At 39.5% G+C, this 20460-nt stretch overlaps 2 protein-coding genes across 4 annotated transcripts in view; one reads left to right on the forward strand and one right to left on the reverse strand.

Annotated features, from left to right (window-relative positions):
* Positions 1–886, forward strand: part of LOC116067105 (GTP-binding protein Di-Ras1-like) — a 13507-nt gene extending 12621 nt beyond the window's left edge. For all 3 annotated transcript variants that reach the window (XR_004109108.2, XM_036007233.1, XM_031323426.2), the window contains one exon: positions 1–886. This exon is cut by the window's left edge. The gene's annotated coding sequence lies outside the window, so the exon portion shown is untranslated.
* Positions 887–2747: 1861 nt separating this feature from the next.
* LOC116067103 (NACHT, LRR and PYD domains-containing protein 12-like) overlaps positions 2748–20460 on the reverse strand; it is a 60229-nt gene continuing 42516 nt past the window's right edge. Inside the window, exons 10-14 of the mRNA XM_031323423.2 lie at positions 9266–9439; positions 7108–7281; positions 5179–5352; positions 4204–4377; positions 2748–3219 (exon numbers count right to left, since the gene is read on the reverse strand). Coding sequence (XP_031179283.2) covers positions 3198–3219; positions 4204–4377; positions 5179–5352; positions 7108–7281; positions 9266–9439 — 718 coding nt within the window. The 3' untranslated portion in view covers positions 2748–3197. The remainder of the gene's footprint in view (positions 3220–4203; positions 4378–5178; positions 5353–7107; positions 7282–9265; positions 9440–20460) is intronic.

Consider the following 20460-nt stretch of genomic DNA (forward strand, 5'->3'; position numbering starts at 1 on the left):
TAAGACTGGACAATCATGGGGTTTACTGAATTAGCAGTGGCTCGAACATGAACGCAAAGAAAACAACTTTTCAGTTTGAATTACTAAACGTTATGCTAATATACTAGCCACTTAGTCGCCTTGCTACCAAGCATACTTATGCTTCACAGCCTTCACATGCGGCTTGGCTGCCCCCTGGTGGTGGAGGGGGCATTTGTTTTTAATAAACGTTTTGCATATCTGCGACACATCTTGTGATTGTCTGCCTCGTGACTTTCCACCATGTATTGATCATAAAGGCAGCCGTTAAACAGCTACAGATGAAGCTGTAAAACAGTGGAGTATTCCTTTATCTAAAAAGATGAGTGACATTTCCATTATGATCTGTTCTTGGTGGCTGTGATTGTAAACAAGACGTCTACACACGCTACCGTTCTTTACGTCCACATGATACAGAGCAGGGCGTCGAATGAGCCGACAGACTGCAGAGGAAACGGCAGCAAATGTCAAAAGGCTTTCCAAGATTCTAACAAACACACGCCGGCTTTTCACTCTGTTTTAATCGGTCAGACTCACCGGACACATCAATTTTCATAGACAAGTACCTGCTGAGCAGCAACAGATGAACAAACTATTTACAGGTATATGATTTAAAGGAACATTGCAACATTTTGCGAACCATCTCCAGAGTCAGGGGTTTTCAGTTTCATTTCTGTGTGTCCATTGCAGACAGATTTGTTTAGCCTAGCTTAGCATAAAGACTGGAAGCAGGGGGAAACTGCTAGCCTAGCTCCATCAAATGTTAAATGTTAGCATTTAAGCCTGAATTAAAAAGGCAGTATTAAAAAAAAAAAAAACATTTTCCAAATTACGGAAGCCCTGAAAGGCAAGGCGATATAAAAAATTGCCGGCATTGTTGGCCAAAACCTAAGTTTATCTTCTAGATGGGATATATTATCTCCTACGTACGACCTAAACCTTAAAGCTTAGGCAGTTTTAAGGGCTTAATTAAGGGCGAGAAAGTCATACAGAATGAATGATTAGTGCATGAAACAAAGGGAATTGAAAGTTCAGCCAAATGCAGCATAATCAAAACGTTTTAGTCTTAGTTAACTACAGATGTCTTGACATGATTGAACTGTGCACCCGCACCGACTTGTGTTGAACAGTGTTTGGTAGTTGGTGTAATCACTTGGACAAGTCATCAGACTAAACTGAGCTTATACTTTCTACTACTCTCCCCCTGCTTCAAGTTGTTTTGTGCCGTCTCTCTGCACTGACACCTTCCTCTGCAGAATCAAGACAACAAGAAGGTTTTAAATAGGGATGCACAGTATCCAGATTTTTGTGGTTCTGTACCGAACCCACTGGTTAAGATTCTGCCCAATCCGAAACCGAATACCGAATCCTTGGCGTCCATCCTCAGTCCATGAACACAGTAAACTCATTAATGAAGTAAACAGTGACTTTGCCGTACCTGAAGTTGCTGCATTCTGGCTGCTGTCTGTAGATTCCTTCATGCACAACTCGTATTCTTTCAGATGTTTCATACCAGATGTTGTAACAGCGGTGATGTTGTGTATAGTTTAGGGTCCTCGCCACCACCAGACTAATCAGCATTGCAAATTGAACATGTAGCTGGACTTGAATGGCCTTTTGACTGAAAGTACTGGCAAACTACACTTTTTCGGCTCACAAGTTCCATTTTCACTTTCTCACAGTCTACGTGACAGTCCACCTACGTAAACACCTTCCCGTAATCAACGGTGGCATTACGTCGACCAGCGTAGCACGCGTAGTGCAAGCGTAGGGTTCGGTGGAAAAAAATTCTAAGGTACGGCAGAAACCGAACCCCCGTCAAAAATCCCAATATTTGGCCGAATCCGAATCCTTGATTTGGTGCATCCATGTTTCTAAATGTTGGAATGTTCCTTTAACTGGCAGGAAAGACGACTGGACGTTGTGTTAGCAACCGCTGTATATTTAAAATGCCTTTCCTTCCACTGTACTTGACAGTTTGTTATATTCTCTGAACATAAGTGATCTTAAAATTTTACAAAGCACAAACGCAACAAACTAAAGTCGGAGAGCACTACATTCATCCTGCAGAACATCTCCTAGATTATTTACACAGTGAGTCCATGCTGATCACGTTTTATGCACTTTTGTGAAATGCTCCATGAGTTTTTTTCCACTGTAAAAAGCTTTCAAACATGTTTTTGTGTCAGCACATCCTCCCTGTTACATAACTCCGGCTTTAGCAATATTAAAATAGCTGCACTTTGTATGTAGAAATAAATAACTTTAAACTGACCTTGTTCATGTAGTTTTCATAAGATCTCTGTACCAAAAGGATTGAATGAAGGTATCGTTTAACTTGAGAAGTTTAGTTACTGGACTGTAAAAATAATGTAAATGTTATCTCTACATGACAGCCTAAATTTTGTTTTAAACCTTCTTTGCACCAGGTTTGTAATTCATAAAGGGACTACACTAAATCATTTCTATTTATTTGATATTGTAATTAAGTTATTTTTCTAAAGACACCTGAAACAGCAACGTGTGTGATCGGAGGGTTGTTAAAACAGCAAAGAAACATGGCTGAAGGTTGTTTTGGTGTTCTTTACTCCTAAAATGTTTTTTGGACATACAGTGCCAGCGACGCTCTCAGTTATGTGGCTTCACTTTTGTGGCTTCACTTTTGTTTTGAAGATAAATGGAAACTTTTCTCATGTGAAGAAAGTGACTGAATAAAAACAGCACTGTTGTACAGAAAATCTTTGTTTCTTTAATATGCTGATGATAAAAAGCGTGTCCTTTATATTCACACATATCAGATACAACTGAAAATAAGTCCACCATCCAAGTGAAGTTTCCCACCAAAACAAGTTCCTTCCTGAGACATTTTAGCAAAGACACCATCACTGTGTCTGGAGCTTAGCGCCGCCCAAGACCATTGGCTTTGCTTTAAAGAAATGCAAACAACCCAGAGACTTGTTTCCCTCCTATCCCATAATGCATCTGTGTTGTAGCCAGACCTGACTCCACAGCGCTGTGGAGATAGAGCTGGACATAAGCGACCAAGTGTGGAGCAGAAGGAGTGGAGGAGTCTCAGTGTGTCTGCAGAGACTGTAGAAGGACAGAGCAGCAGCAGAGCAGTCCAGATACACTGATGATACTCTGTCAGATCCAGAGGAACACACAGGGATGATGGAGGACTACCAGCCAGACCACACCCATCTGTTGAGAGAAAAACAACAGAAGAGATAAATGAGCGTTTCCAGAGACTCTGTTCATCAGCTGTCAGTCAGTGATGCAGCACATCCAGTATAAAAGAGCAGCAGAGACTTCAGTCCTGTTCAGATACCAAGTGGAGCGGCTGTGTAGCGCAGCCTACTTCCTTTCAGTTCTCATGTTAACGTGTTGGAGTGAAGCTCACAGACCTGCAGAGACTTTGGGCATCAAATCCGTTGACTGCAGATTTCACTGAAGTAAACAGTTGAAATCAACTGCTGAATCCTAAATGCATCATTACTAAGAAAGATGATCACTGCTCACTTTAATGATGATTTACTGCTGTTGGGTTCAGAGCTGTTAAAAACCATCTGAATGTTTCATCTACTTTTAAAAATGACATGATAAATATGTAAATATGGAGTCTGTTATGAAAATTTTCATAAAGGAGCAAATGACAGAAGGACAGATATTATGATGTTAAAGACTGAACAGTCAAACATTAACTGTGACTACTGGATAGCAGCAGAGCTTCTGCTCTATATGAAGACCAGATGGTAACTAAATATAATGATGGTTCTATGAAATAAGAGCCAGTGATTTGCAGGCTTCAGTCAGACGGATCTCAGAGCTGTCTGAAAGATGAACTGATCAGTTGTTTAGTGTTGAAATGAGAGAACAAACACCTAGAGATTGGATTTGATGGTTGGACAGTTTGATATCTCTGTACATGTTGTCATGCTGTCAAATATAATGCAGATTTAATTCCTGCAGACAAGAACACAACAATAGTCGTCTTCAAATCAACTCAAACACATGAGCACAACAAGCTTCTTGCTCATCTGATTGGCTGTCTGTCCTCTCTCTCCTCTCACAGCTTCACTGAGAAGGTTTGATGTTTACAGGAAATACAGGATATTTGCTTTGATACTAACTGTTAAGTTCAAAACTGCTGTGACCAGCATGGACAGACTCCAAAACTCTACTTACTCCAGAGTCTCCAGTCGATAGTTTGGACTCTTCACAAGATCACACAGCAGCTTCACGTCTGAATCCTTCAGCACATCGTCCGTCAGGTACAGCTCTCTCAGGTGGGAGGGGTTGGACTTCAGAGCTGAGACCAGAGAAGCACAGCCTGTGTCTGACAAACTGCAGAAGTCCAATCTAAAAAAAATAAATGAAGATAAAAATCCATTTATAATCCAATCAATACTATACATTAATCCTTTAAATAGCCATATTTCCATTTGGAAATATGCTTGTTTTTTGTTTTCGTGTGTGTGTGTGTGTGTGTGTGTGTGTGTTCTGAAGGATCAATATCAATGATCATTAATACAGACATTTGAAATGTTTTTCTACTTCAGCAAGTACAATTTATCAATTTTAAACCAATATTAGTTCAGATTATCGTCTGTATAAAGATGTGACTATTTACCAACAATTATAAACATTCATTTACTTTAACAACTAACAGTGGACATGTTCTACAGTTTCTTTAACAAACACTAGTTTCAATGCTAATGGCATTGATAATGGTCAACAGTGCTGTCACTAATGTTACTACAACCTGTTTCTTGCAGATTGTCACATTACTGAGAATACAGCTGTTAGAAGGTAATATATGAAGTGGAAGCTAATGCTGACAGCTGTAGGGCAGCTAACAAACTTTAGCTGTCTCCATGAAGGAAACAAGAACGAGCTTGCCAATGATAACAAGCATTTTGGCTAGGTGGATGTGGATTTTAAAGTCACGTTAAAACTATTTCCCATCCTTCTTCCGATTTCCAGCCGCAGTCAGTCACTCCCCCCCCCCCGTACTAACGTTACTCAGTAGGTAGCATTAGCTCCTTATTTTAAGACCTCACAATGCCTTGTGTTTCTCACTCCCACTACCCACTTCACATGTGGGTAGGTCAAGGCAAGTAGAGTGAGATAAGCACATATGAGCACAATAAATTAACTGACCTCAGAGTCTCCAGTCTACAGTTTGGACTCTGCAGTCCAGCACACAGACACTCCACTCCTGAATCCTTCAGTTGATTGTAACCCAGGTCCAGCTCCTTCAGATGGGAGAGGTTGGACTTCAGAGCTGAGGCAATGACTTCACAGTCAGTCTCATAGAGCACACAGGAAGAAAGTCTGTGATGACAGATAATAAAAAGATTGGAAATATAATCAAATCTGACACTCATACTAAAACAGGCACACTTAAAAAAATCACATTTTGATAGAAAAAAAGCACATTCACAATGGTCTGATCTTTGATTCAGATATGTTGAGGTGAGAGGCCACGGAACCCTTTCCAAAATGCCGGCAGCTTGCAAAACAAAAAAGGTTTGGGGTTCATTACATTGTTGCTGGTACATATCAGCACACAGCAGCTTTTAGACATGTTTGTTGTTTACTAGCAGACAGAATAAAGAGGAGGAAACCTTCACACAATACAAGTCAACCGAGAGTGGAGAGTTGTTTTACAAGAAACATGAAAATATGAACAAAACAGCATTTAACACTTCATGGATTAAGATAGTTTGTACATAAATTAGGTTAAATTGATAATTAATCAGAGCTGAGACCAGAAAAGCACAGCTGATACCTGACAAACTGCAGTTCCACAATCTGAATAAACAGTAAATTATGTAACCTTAGAAGACAATCATCCTGTTTGAAATCATCCAAATAAATAATCTGTTCACCTGAACCCAACAGGATGACATCTCTTTGTGGACAACACATTCTCACTCCCATCACATCAGAAAAGGGAAGCTTGGTCAGGTTTGTTATTTTTGCAAAAAGTCTCCCTTAGTGTCATATTTAGACACGCTTGGTGTCACTATTTGAAGCTCTGGGTCGGGACATAAGTTTGACATGAGGCACACGAACAGGACAGTTGGGTTTAGGAAAAGATCATGGGTGACAAAACGTCAGTATTTTACAAGTTGGGAGTGAGAACAGGTTGGACAGGAAGCATCATACACATGTTAAAGTGTCGCTGGTCATAAATCAGACATGACTAAACATACTTTAAAGACCTGTATTTGGAAATATTCTTCACTCTCTATATGGTCCTGTATGGGAGTTTTAAAGTGTCTGTGACAGAGACTTCAGTTATTATAAATCTATAAGTTCTGTATAATAGTGTTTTGTAGGTTTTATATGAAAAGACCTGAAAAGGCCTTGGACTTTTAATGTCTTTTAATTATTTATATATAGATGTCTCATGTGTCTCAGTTTGAGTTCAGACTAAATTTGTTCAAACTGTTCAGACTGACACACTTTAAAGTTGTTGTGATTGGAAGTGAACTGAAGGGAATTTAAAACAAATTGCCCAAAAATAACGAATGAATGAATGTGCTTCACAGGAAAAAATAAGGATTACTTTAAGTTAATGTTGGGTGTTTTATTCAATTTTAAAAGCATTTGAATTTTTTAAAAATGGTTTCCTGACTAATCTTTGACATAAACCAGTGTGTGATCCACTCAACATCCTCTGGTCTTAACTATTATTGAACATAATTCACAATTTCTGCTTTATAAAACAAAAAAATAGTTAAGTTATATGAATTAGATATATAGACCATGACATGTTTTAAAAGCATTAAAAAACGTGACAAAAACCTTCACAAACAAAGGAAAACGGGCCAAAATGTTGAGGAAAATACCATAACAATTTTGACCCCGAAGGACAACAAGTTTATGGCCGATGGGAAGACAACACGAGGGTTAATAAACACAAGTCTTCTGGGACTGCAGACTAAATGTACTACAAGAAACATGACAATATGAACAAAAGAACATTTACAACTTTATAGATGTAAGTTATGCGTGTACATAAATTAGTTTCAGTTGTTAAACATATTAGATCTATAATAGTAAAAGAGTCACTGAACTGACCTCAGAGTCTCCAGTCTACAGTGTGGACTCTCCAGAAAACCACACAGCAGCTTCACTCCTGAATCATGCAGGTCATTGTTAGTTAGGTCCAGCTCTCTCAAATGGGAGGGGTTGGACTTCAGAGCTAAGGCCAGAAAAACACAGCTGATCTCCCGCAAAGTGCAGAGCTCCAATCTGAATAAAGAATAAATTACAATGATAAAATCAATTTCTAATTCAGTCAATACTATATTGAGCCTTTAAACAGCTGCATTTGGACACATCTGTTGGTCTCTGTGTTCATCTATGTGAATGAGTGTGTGCGTGTCTGTCTGTGCGTTTCTTTGTGTGCGCCTGGATTTGTGTGTCTGTATACGTGTGTGTTCTAAAGGATCAATATCTATGATCAGACATTTATGAAAACACTTTGAAATTAGATACCAAAGAAATATTTATACTTCAGCTAGTAAACTTAACCAATTTAAAACCAATATTAGTTCAGAGAACCTTCTGTATACAGATGTGACCATTTACCAACAATTTATGAACACTCACTTTCTTTAACTGACAATGGACATTTTCTACAGTTTCTTTAACAAACAAACATCTTTTGTGACTGCAGACTAAATTTACTTAAAGAAAAATGAAAACATGAACCAAACAGCATTTACAACATCATGGATTAAGTTATGTTTGTACATAAATTAGATTCAGTTGTTAATTAATCAGAGCTGAGACCAGAGAAGCACAGCTGATACCTGACAAACTGCAGGTCCACAATCTGAATTAAGAGTAAATGATGTAACCTTAGAAGACAATCCTGTTTGAAATCATCCAAATCAATAATCTGTTCAGAGATGAACGTTCAGAATGTAGAAGTTCAGAAGATGTAGATTCCAAACACCTGAACCCAACAGGATGACATCTCTTTATGACAGTACAACACATTCTCACTCCCATCACGTCAGAAAAGCAAATTTTGGTCAGGTGCCTTTGGCGTTTGTTATAGTTGCAAAAAGTCTCCTTTAGCGTCATATTTAGACACGCTAGGCAGGGACCCTTGGCGTCACTATGTGAAGCTCTGGGTCGTAATGCATGTTTAACTGACATGCGGCACAAGAACGGGACCGTTACGTCTAGGAAAAAAGCATTTGTAACCAAGTGTCTTTATTTTCCGAGTTGGGAGTGAGAACGGGTTGGACAGGAAGCATCGTACACATGTTAGTGTCGTTGATCACAGATCAGACACGACTAAACATACTTTAAAAGACCTGTATTTGGAAATATGCTTCACTCTCTCGCTGTGGTCCTGTATGGGAATTTTAAAGTGTCTGTGACAGAGAGACTTAAGTTACTATAAATATACAAGTTGTGTAAAACAGTGTTTTGAAGGTTTTACATAAAAATACCTTGGACTTCTTAAAAGATCTTTTATTTATTTATATATAGATGTGTCTCTCATGTGTCTCAGTTTGAGTTTAGACTAAATTTGTTCAAACTGTTCAGCCTGACATTTTAAATTTGTTGTGATTTGTGCTCAGAGAAACCCAGAAAACCAGTGAACTGAAGGGAATTTAAAACTTCAACAAATTGCCCAAAAATAACATGGATGCATGAATGTGTTTCACATGTAAAATGAATGATTACTTTGATTGGACTTTCGGTGTGATATTCAATTTTAAAGCATTTGAATTTTTTGTTAAACTGTTTCAAAACAGTATCCTGACTAAACTTTGACATAAACCAGTCTGTGATCCACTCAACATCCTCAGATCCTAACTAATAATTCACAGTTTCTGCTTTTTTAAACTAAAATTGGTTATGTCTATAAATTTGGTATTTAGACCATGATTTTTTAAAACCATTAAAAATGTGACAAAACCTCCAAAAGCAAAAGGAAAAAAGGGCCAAAAACGATGAGGAAAATAGCAGCAAAAAAAAGGTTAATTATCAATTTTGACCCAGAAGCACAGCAAGTTCATGGCCAATGGGAAGACTACACTAGGGTTAATAAACACAAGTCTTCTGGGATTGCAGACTAAATGTACTACAATAAAAATGAAAACCTGAACAAAAAGAACATTTACAACTTTATAGATGTAACTTATGCATGTACATAAATTAGGTTCAGTTGTTAAACATATTAGATCTATAATAGTAACAGAGTCAGTGAACTGACCTGAGAGTCTCCAGTCTACAGTCTGGACTCTCCAGAAAACCACAGAGCAGCTTCACTCCTGAATCGTGCACGAAGTTGTAACTCAGGTCCAGCTCTCTCAGATGGGAAGGGTTGGACTTCAGCGCTGAGACCAGAGAAGCACAGCTGATCTCTGACAACCAGCATTCTTGCAATCTGAATAAAAAATAAATGACGATAAAAAGCAATTTCTAATTCAATCAATACTACATTGATCCTTTAGAATCAGAAAAAGCTTTATTGCCAAGTACGTTTACACACACACAAGGAATTTGTCCTGGTGCTGTAGGTGCACGTCACATTAAAGCAACACGCACAGACACACCGAGTCGCCATATGCGGCGCCAAAACAACTCTCTTAACTCTCGCAGGGGCACAGCATGACATTAGGAGAGGGGGGAAAAAAAGCAACTCTCAGACTATCCTCATAAAAGATAAGAACAGTGTGGGAACATGAAAAAACACCTCAGCACATAAGCACACAAACAGTACATTTGCACTGCTGAACATAACATAAATGTACAGTTGCACATTTTGCAGCGAAGGCGTTGGACTGGGGAGAGGGTAGGTTGGGGGAGTTTGGCCTGCTGAGAAACACACAGCCCGGCAGCCCCACTAGTGTCCCGGTCCGCAGAATGTTGTAGCGAAAACACAGCACGTTGCCATGGTGACACCCTTGAACAGTCCAGAACCGATACGACAATCAGCAGGCAGTGGGGAAGACGGGGGAGGAACCAAGAGCGTCTCGCTTGCAGAGCCCCAACAGGGTGACTGTTTGTTCCAAGAAACGGCCTTGGCAAGGCCGTACAGGATAAGGGAGCCGAAAGATTAAATTTGTTTTGTCTACACGAATGGCTGCTCTAATTTAAACATTCATTCTATTGTCCAACTACACAATGTTCGCAATGTTCAACTGGTCAACTTTTCTTTTCAAATCCATGACCTTCCTCATGGTATCCAAGCCGCGGGTCATTACCATGTTGGTTTCCATCACGCGATTAATAGTTCCAGTCTGCGAACTGATCGCTTTTTCGACAGCTTCAGTCAGGCCAGGCAGCTTCCTTGGGCTTTGGACAGCTACCAAAGTCTTTCCAATTCTTCGATAAACCAGAGCGAAGCATCCTCCAATCAGCAACATTCCAGTTATCATGGTTCCAAATAGGTAGATATCCTCAACGTCCTCCACGGAAAGAGCAGAGAGACACACAACACGCCATTTCTCCCAGCCGTCCATCGTATACCCCGCAGCAAACGTCCCGTCAGGACATGCTGGCTCACCCGTACCAGTGCTCCTCCTCGAGAATACAGTGTCAGCTGAGAGACCAGTTAATCAATTCCATGATTTTTAGGTATTTGTAGAGCCTTGCAGGGAGAGTCTCTAAAAAGTTAACAGCAGACAACACAAGACAAGATAGCAAGCAGGGTAGGCCTGGGAGGGAGAGGGAGAAAAAGCGACTGCCTTCGCTGAGAGCTGGAAAGAGAATATTAATATAGAATATTAAACAGCTGCATTTGGAAATATCCTTTGGTCTCTGTGTTCATCTATGAGTGTGTGTTTCTGTGTGTGTTTTCTGAAGGAGCAATATAAATGATTAGACATTATTTGTGAAAACCCTTTGAAATTAATAGAAACCAAAGAGATATTTCTACTTCAGCTAGTAAAGTTTATTCATTTAAAACCAATATTAGTTGAGACTTCCGGTGAGGCTGTGTGGTGAAGCGGCTGCGTTCGCCCTCTGCTCCCATCCTTTTCATCTCTAACCTTATTTACAGTCCAGCCAAATAGCTACAACTATCCATTTATATTCAACTATATTCGGCAGCACCCCATCACAATGTGAGGATGTCCAGCAAGTCGAAAAAAAGACGTCCCAAAGAAGAGTGATTTGCCAATGACCACCGCCATGCTAACGGCTATGCTAGCGGAAACCTAGGGCCTTGCTTTTGACTGAGTTCAAGTATTTCCTTTAAGCTAAATTCAATGCGGCATTTTCCAAACTTGAGGCAAGATTAGATAGTGTCCAGACTACTATATTCGATCACCAACAGCGTCTTCCGACGTGGATTTGCCAACACCACGAGCCAGGGCATGAAAAACGTGGAGGCTAAGCTAGCTACGGTGTCTGTGGTGATCGCTAAGCTGCAAGCTAAACTTCTCGATTCTGAAAACAGACACCGAAGATATAACATAAGAATAGTCGGCCTCCCTGAGAACATCAAAGGTGCGCAACCAACGTTTTATTTTTTCAACTCCTAGCTGACGTCCTTGGCGAACAAATACTGGACTATGCTCCGGTACTGGAAAGAGCTAACCGAACGCCAGCTCCAAGGCCTGGCCCCGATGAAAAACCTTGAGTTGTCGTGGTGCAGATCCACAGATTCCAGACTCGGGAGTTGGTTGTATGCTAGGCTCGCAGACTTCATGGCAAGCTGACATACAACGGCTCCCCATTCCACATCTTTGAGGACTACCCGCCCGAGGTGGTCGAGCAACATTCCGCATACCAACATGTTCTGAAACAGCTCTAGAACCTGGGCCTCAGACCTACGCTGCGCTACCCCGCTAACTTGTTTATTAGAACCGGAGACAGACTGAAACGGCTCATTTCCCCTGAGGCTGCTCAGGATTTCATCTCCTCTCAGCACCGATTCAGCTCGGGAACCACGGAGGACTGATCTCGCCTGGCAACATAACGTATGCGTCAATACTGCCTGAATAGCTGTTTTTTGCCACCTTCTGGCCCTCATGAGGGCCTAATGTAGCTTGATAGCTTTCAGCAATGGTCCATTGTTAGCTCCCAACATGCTAGTGCATGCTAACCCCCCTGACTTTGCGATGTACTGTTCTGGTAAGACTGTTTCAAGACTCACAGCTACAAGCTGCTATTGTTGCCTTAAGCCTTCCCTTAGTAATGTTACCGCTAGTTTCTCGTTTGGCTATTTGTGTATTTACGTTCCGTACATTAAAGACTCCACTAGCCTTGGCTGGCGCAACTAGTGTTGCTGCCCTTGGTCACACCTTGCCAGGACTGGGATCTTATCTTCTGGTTTTTCCACAGTGTCTCTACTTTTGTTTTCATGACTGCCTGTATAACTGTTAGTTCTGCTTTGATGCTGCCATGCCGTTTGCCTGTTTGTGTTGTTATTGCTCTGTTATTGGACTGATCTGCTGTTCTGGGAGAGTTTCTTTTTTATACGTTGCTCACAATGACTGTTCTGCATGTCACACGACTAAAATTTAAAAGAAGCAAATAAAAAAAGTTGAAAAAAAACAAAACTATTAGTTCAGAGGATCTTCTGTATACAGATGAGACCATTTACCAACAATTATAAACATTAATTTACTTTCACAACTAACTGTGGACATTTTCTACAGTTTATTTAACAAGTCTTTTGTGACTGCAGACTAAATTTATTACAAGAAAAATGAAAATATAAACAAAAACATTTACAACTTCATGGATTAAATTATGTTTGCACATCAATTAGATTCAGTTGTTAATTATCAGCGCTGAGACCAGAGAAGCACAGCTGATATCTGACAAACTGCAGTCACAATCTGAATAAAGAGTAAATAATGTAACCTTAGAAGACAATCCTCCTGTTTGAAATCATCCAAATCAATAATCTGTTCAGAGATGAAGAAGGTTCAGAATGTAGAAGATTCAGAAGATTAGCACAATGACATCATGTTAGAAAGCAAAGCTGAAACAATTTGTCATAAATTAAGTAAAGAAAGTGTTAGCCATGATGCGAATGGCATTGATAACGGTCAACGGTGCTGTCACTAAAGTTAATACAACCTGTTTCTTGCAGATTGTCACGTTACTGAGAACACAGCTGTTAGAAGGTAATATATGAAGTGGAAGCTAACGCTGACAGCTGTAGGGCAGCTAACAAACTTTAGCTGTCTCCATGAAGGAAACAAGAACGAGCTTACTAATGATAACATAAGCATTTGGCTCGGTGGATGTGGATTTTAAACTCACTTTAAAACTATTTCCCATCCTTCTTCCGATTTCCAGCCGCAGCCTATCACTCCCCACTGTACTAACATTACTCCGTACGTAGCGTTAGCTCCTCATTTTAAGACCTCACAATAGGGTCGTTCGAGATGAGCCAGGTCTGCGCAGAATTCATCACCGGTGATCGCCACCCAATGCATGCCGGTTAGATTTGTGTCTGACTTGATCCCGACTTGCTCTGACGTCATGCACACGTGGGCAATGATAACCTCACGAGATCAAGGCGGCAGCAAGTTTGAGATGCAGGCAGTGCAGTTGCTTTTCACCAACTGTAAGACCCAGGCGGACCCAAGGGCATGCTGGGAAACGCCGGCCACTCAGCTGATTGGTTCAGAATCGACTCAACATGATGAAGTTTTACATAAACTTGTTATTGATTTTGAATTGGAGGGATTTTAACTGCTATTTGTCTGATTTAAAGGGTTATTCTGTACAAACCACATGTTGTGTAGCAGGTAGTTACGTTTAGAAGTCAAAGACTAAATCTGTTCAGATTATGGATCATCTAGAGTGTGTTAATTAAAATCAGCAACAGATCGCATGTAGAGCATTTGGACAGCTACTCTGTCTTAATAAAAACAACTGGAGACTGTACAAGCTTATATATGGGTCTGATAACATTTTATTAAATCAGAATCGGACCACAGAGTTTGTCACGGCCTGTTCAGCCTGAAGGCTTCTGTAAACACCTGGAAACTGTCACTTTTTGTCACAGCCCCCTGTTGCTGTCACCTGCTCTCGTCCACCTTACAGGCGAGGCACAGTTCATCTCGAATGAGCCTACTGCCTTGTGTTTCTCACTCCCACTACTCACTTCACATGTGGGTAGGTCAAGGCGAGAAGAGGGAGATAAGCCCACATGAGTACAATACATGAACTGACCTCAGAGTCTCCAGTCTACAGTTTGGACTCCGCAGTCCAGCACACAGACACTCCACTTCTGAAGCCAGCATTTTGTTGTCACTCAGGTTCAGCTCTCTCAGATGGGAGGGGTTGGACTTCAGAGCTGAGGCCATTATATCAGTCAGTCAGAGTTCACAGCCACAAAGTCTGTGATGACAGATAATAAAAACATTTAAAATATGATCAAATCTGTCACTATCCTAAAAACAGGCAATCACATTTTGATAAAAAAGCAAATTCACAAGGGTCTGATCTTTGATTCAGATATGTTGAGGTGAGAGGTCACAGGACCCCTTTCAAAATGCCCATGCCATACAGACCAATGAAAAAAACCTAAAAAACATCCCTATTCCTTTACAATAATGTTTTGTTAACTAGTTTCTCTTTAACCCAGTTTTTTTGGCTCGAGCTTAAATACCTCCAGTCATCCTGGGCCGAAGAAAAAAAAAAAAAAAAAGGATTGGGGACGATGAAATTAAAACTCCTGCTTAATTTATAGTATTACTACAATATCACTTCTTCTGAGCATAAGATAAAATCTCCCCACTATAGTAAACGTGCTGAGCTCTCCTTCACTGGCAGAATGAACCTGGAGTTCGTCCCAGTAGCTGACAGTGTGATCAGCTGGTGTCTCAGTAAATCATGACTAATTCAATAAAAAAAAACCACGGCGCTAATGTGTGCTGCTATTTTCTCTGCCCATCATATACATACTGTCTCTATTATTAAAGTCTCAATGTTTACATCAATAATTGACCCCAAAGCAGTTACATTACAGGGTAACATTAAAGGGTAACTACCGTTTTTTTTTTTCCTATCTGGTCCAGTATTGAGCGTGATCGCAATGATGCGCCAGCGCAAAGCAAGCTACAATGTAACCTAATGGGGCAATTGTGAAGCCTTGCTTTTTGTCCTATAAAAGTGACTCCAAGTTGTTGAAATCATTTAAATATTGAGCCATTGCTTTGAAAATATTTTAGATAAAAAGGAGCTTCTCTTTTCTTTAGCCTACTCCGTAAAAACAGACTAGATAATATATAAATCTCTCTGCCGTGCTGCTCTCAACGTCCAAACGGTCCAATCCTTCTGGGAGAAACTCGTATAGTCTGACTATCACAGGATTACCTCACACTGGGTCTACTATCGTAGATATTTCATTTTATAAGTTTATCTATGGGTCTACTATGGCAGGAGACTGTAAATAATGAATCTCATGGTGAAGCAGATGTAAACTTACTGGAATCGTGGTGCAACAATTTGCTGAGAGAGATTACAGACCTAATGTGCAAATAATTTATTATGAGTACATTTTATATCACAAATACTGCTTTTTAAAAAGGTGACTTCAAGCTTTGTTGCCTTTAAAAAAAATGAATCTAGTCATCTAGTTTCTCTATTTAAAAAAAAAATAAATTCTTAATTTTTTTTGTATTTTCATATACATATTTATCTATTTATGATGTTTTTATATTTAATAGTAGTCTGTATCTGTTCCTCTCCTAAAACGCGTTTTGGGGTGAATTTTCCACACATGACTCAACATGAGAACACAAATGCACGTGAAGAATCCAGCGCATGTAGAAGTGATTTACAGTCTGGAACTTCAGGTGACTCTGATGGGATTTTAAAGTTGCTCCATGCCGCCATCTTGTGGTCACATTTGATATTACATCTGTATTACTTGGAACTGCAGCCTGAATACTGAGGGTTTAAAACACATGGATCCACACATTTCATAACTCACTTTCAAAACTCTGCATATTTCAATAAATGCATATTTGTTAACCCTCGTATTGTCTTCCCGTTGACTGTGCACCTATTTTCTTCTGTTTTGCTGTTTACAAAGTTTAAATCATCATGGGTCACACATTCTAAGCCAACTTTATTCCAACTTATCACCGCTAGTTTTACACTTCTTTTTGGAAATCATGGTCAATCCTCATTTATACGAAATTACACGCAACATTTGAGTAAAGAAAGCAGTAATTATGAATTATTTTGACAAAAAAAAATCCTAACCCAAAAACGTCAAAAAAAACACACACACACACACACACACACACACACACACACACACACACACACACACACACACACACACACACACACACACACACACACACACACACACACACACACACACACACACACACACACACACAGACACACACACACACACACACACACACACACACACACACACACACACAAAATCAGAGGAATGTCACTTCCAGACAGAATCGATACAAAGCAGTCTTCCTTTTAGACCATGCTTGTTCTAAAAAGTCTGAAAATATAAAAATAAAAATGTATGTTCCAATAACCAACCTATTTGATCTATATCCTGCCTCATCTCTTTTACTTGTACTTTGTTAAATAATTACAATCTTAAATCATGATAATATGGACAATACAAACCAAAATGAACTTCATTATGAATGAATTGCTGTGATGCTGCAAAGTCAAATCCTCCAACTCCTACAGACTAAAGAAAAATCTTAGTTTGGTTCAGAGCCTCCCAAAAATCACACTAACATAATTTTAATTTTAATATTTTTCAAAGAAAATGAGAATAAAGAGAGAGAACTGCAGCAAAATTCTCACATGGAACCAAACCAGCGTCTGTCACGTCCAGGACCAGCAAGCTCCGACCCAAAAGTGCAGCACCCTCAAACTTAACAGCTTGCCTAGCTGGCCAGAGGCTTATATATGTTAAGCCCCTCCCACTAGACCAAACCACTGTTAATTGCTTCAAGTATCTCTCAATTATGTTACCATTTAGACATTTATAATGTCACTGCTAGTTTCTACCATAAACAAATAACAGACTCTTGAGCAAATAATTTTCCACTAAACTAACTTTAGAAAACATAAACACTTACACACATTTCTAACTAGAAAATGTACCCTCCCCTATGACCCAGATACATGGTATCTCCCACCATCAGCACACCTGAGTGGGACTGCTGTAGGCTGCTCTATATGAAGCAGCACTTTGCATCAGCTCTGGTTCAGACCCAGGACTGGAGAGGAGAGAGAGTTCCAAATAATGGTTAAGTAACAGTTTGTTGTAAATTAGAAATTACTTAAATGAAGAAACTGAACTGTCTAAACTAATGTAATGTGGTATTTTTTCAACACTGTTTAACTGAATTATATATATAAAATTGTGACTGTAAATTTATTGTCTGGGTGCTTGGTGACCTGAGTAGGTTTACCATGTGCCATCCAAAAGTGACAGGGCCTTTGTCACATGTACTTTATTTATATTTCTGGAAACTTTTATTTTTACTCTGATACATTTCCCCTAAACATCTTCGTTACTCGTCGTTTGCAAGAAATGGCTCCATACATTCGAGTGAAAGATGATTCCTTACAAATAAAATAATTGTCTTTGTTTATGTCGACTTTGAGTTTGATGTTTAAGAAGGTTTAGAAACCCTGAAAAGTATGGTTTAATAGAAAGAGGAAGCCACAATAAAGTTCATAATCAAAGTTTCTTTTTACTTATAATAAAGTACATTTAATATCAGGAATAACCCTTTTGATTCTTAAGTTCATTAAATATCTGAAGACTTTTACTGACATAATATTGTTAAAGGTGACTTTAACCAAAGTATTTTTCTGGTAGCATACTTGTACTTTTACTCAAGTTTTGCTGTAAAGTACGTCATACAAGACTGCTGACGTGCAGAGTTTGATGTAACATTATTCTTTCAGTATTGAGAGCAGAATGTCTTAATTGATTCAACTTGTCTTCACCGTTGTTTTTATCTTTGAGTTTCCTCAGAAGAGATCAGAAGTGCAGTGAAAGTCTCACATGGAACCAAACCAGTGTCTGTCATGTCTCGGACCAGCAGGCTCCGACCCAAAAGTGCAGAGTGTGGAGGCAAGGAGCAGGTTTACTAAAATAAAAAGGCTTACAACGAAAGGTGTCCTGAGGCAGGCAGGCAGGCAAAAGGAAAGCCCAACACAACATCCAAAAACCTCTTGAAAACAAAAGCACGAGGAGAAAGAGACACAGGGAATGAGACAGGGAGAAAGGATAATGAACCGACAAAAGAACAAGAAAGCACAGAGACTAAATCCACAAGGTAACGAGGGTAGTAACAAGAGACAGGTGACATGATGAACAGGTGGAACACATCAGGGCGGGGCAGCCAATCACAGAGGAGGGGAAACACAAGACAGGAAGTAGAACATCACATGACACAAGAGAAACAGACTCTACAAAGTAAAACAGGAAACTGAAGCATGAAAACATACACAGCAATGGAACAGGGTCAAACACACACGGATAGAACAAGGACAAGAAAACAGAGAACAGGGAATGAAATGAACACAAATGAGGAAAAACTACAACTGAGAACTACAACCTGACAGCGTGCAGCGATGAATAGTTTCCTTTGTGTCGGACAAACAACAAAGTGTTTAAAATCAGACATTCAGTGAAACTTCAGTTCAATCTTCAGTTTGCAGAAAGAACTTTTGGTATGGATTATAGGAAAAACGTCTCCATTTAAAGCCAAATAAAGATGAATTCATAACTCGCGGCATTGGAGCTGAAAATCCCCCTGCGGCCCAGAAAGGACTTTACCCGTAGGCCACCGTTGTAAAAGTGTAAATGTGTAAAACTGCTGCCAGGACACCTGCAGCTGAAAACACGGTCTGTTACGACTCTTTCTGTTCTGAAATTATAATCCATGGACTTTATGTTTGAAAAACATCCCTCGAACCGAGAAAAGAGATTTACAAACCTGTGACATTTTCAGCACAATGGAACATCTCTGGTAGGCTTTTAACAAATATTACATGAAAGTATGACCGCAATGAAAGCATTAGAGCATTTTTTAATGAGATGGGTCACATGTTTCCAATGGCCGCATTACAGATCTATCCTATGGATTCCTACACCCTCACTGTAAGACATCGAGATAACTTTCTCATTCCCTAACTAATCCCTAACTCTAACCCCTAATCCAGAAGCGGCCATCAGTCATTATGCTACTGTAGTTCCCTTGGGGATTTGTGCTTTTTCTAATCTTTAAAGAACAACTTGTTTGCTAAAATATATGTAAAGTCTCTGGGCCAGAGACAATTCATTGTACGGCTCCATTTGGAATAGTTCCAGCTCTAGTCTCTGGGCCAGCGAGAGAAACACTACTGGCCAGATTCAGTGGGCGGCAGATGGAAGAAAGGAAACCTGCAAGTCAGGAGAGCAACTCTAATAACAATGAACGGGGCTCCACCATTAACGTTGCCTCCAGGTCCTGTAATACATCCATGCGTTCATTCCTATGAGTTGCTATGTGCTTCATTCACCAAAAAAGTTTCTAATCTTCCGTGATGTGTGGCCCACTGAATCTGCGCAGTAGTATTTGTCCCACTTACCCCGCCTGAGAGTTTATAGGATGACAGACACGGAAAAAAACACAAAGAAAAACTTCAAGCTTGGTGTGCAAGGATCTTTATACTACACAGTAATATAATGTGTTTTCCCTGCAGCAACGGGATTAAGATAACAGTCCCGCGCAGGCTCTACTTTTCAGCTTTGTCTGGAATAATGAACACTCTGTTGCCTTCAGGTGACGGTCGGAAATACAAGAACTACAACCTGGAAACCTTTTGAACAGCTTATTGTGAGTCAAAATCATATCTGTCCAGCTCACAGAAGAAATCTAATCTTTGTATGTAAAAACTGATTCAATTATTTACATTCTGTATTATACATTGAATGTGAATTAAATATGAATGTACAAAACAGACTTCATTTACACCAACATGCAGGACATTTATACTTACAGAAGCTGGATTGTGGAGATTTACATCACATGAGAAATAAAATGGGATTTCAATATCAGGATTTATTTTTTCTGCAATAATACAAACTGTTACAATATGAGATACAAATATGTAACGGAACACAAACAGTATATAACGTTTCACTAATAATGATTATGTTTGAAGTTTTATATATCATTTTTTTAGATATTTAATGTCAAAAGAAAAGAAGTTAATACAACAAGTTATTAAGATGTTCTGGTTAAAGACAGCACTGTCTTTTCACCAAAATCCAGAGATATTATAACTGATTATATTATTGAAGTTTGCTGGTATTCAGTGTTTTTACAAAATCAAAAGTCAGAATCATGTTTCAGTTTGAAGCTTGGATTAAATCCAGACTTTCTGCAGGTTTTACCTTCTTGGCCAGGTGGAGGGTGGAGCAGTCTGGATCAACAGAAGTATGAT

The sequence above is a fragment of the Sander lucioperca genome, chromosome 11, assembly GCF_008315115.2.
Source record: "Sander lucioperca isolate FBNREF2018 chromosome 11, SLUC_FBN_1.2, whole genome shotgun sequence".
Taxonomy (NCBI): domain Eukaryota; kingdom Metazoa; phylum Chordata; class Actinopteri; order Perciformes; family Percidae; genus Sander; species Sander lucioperca.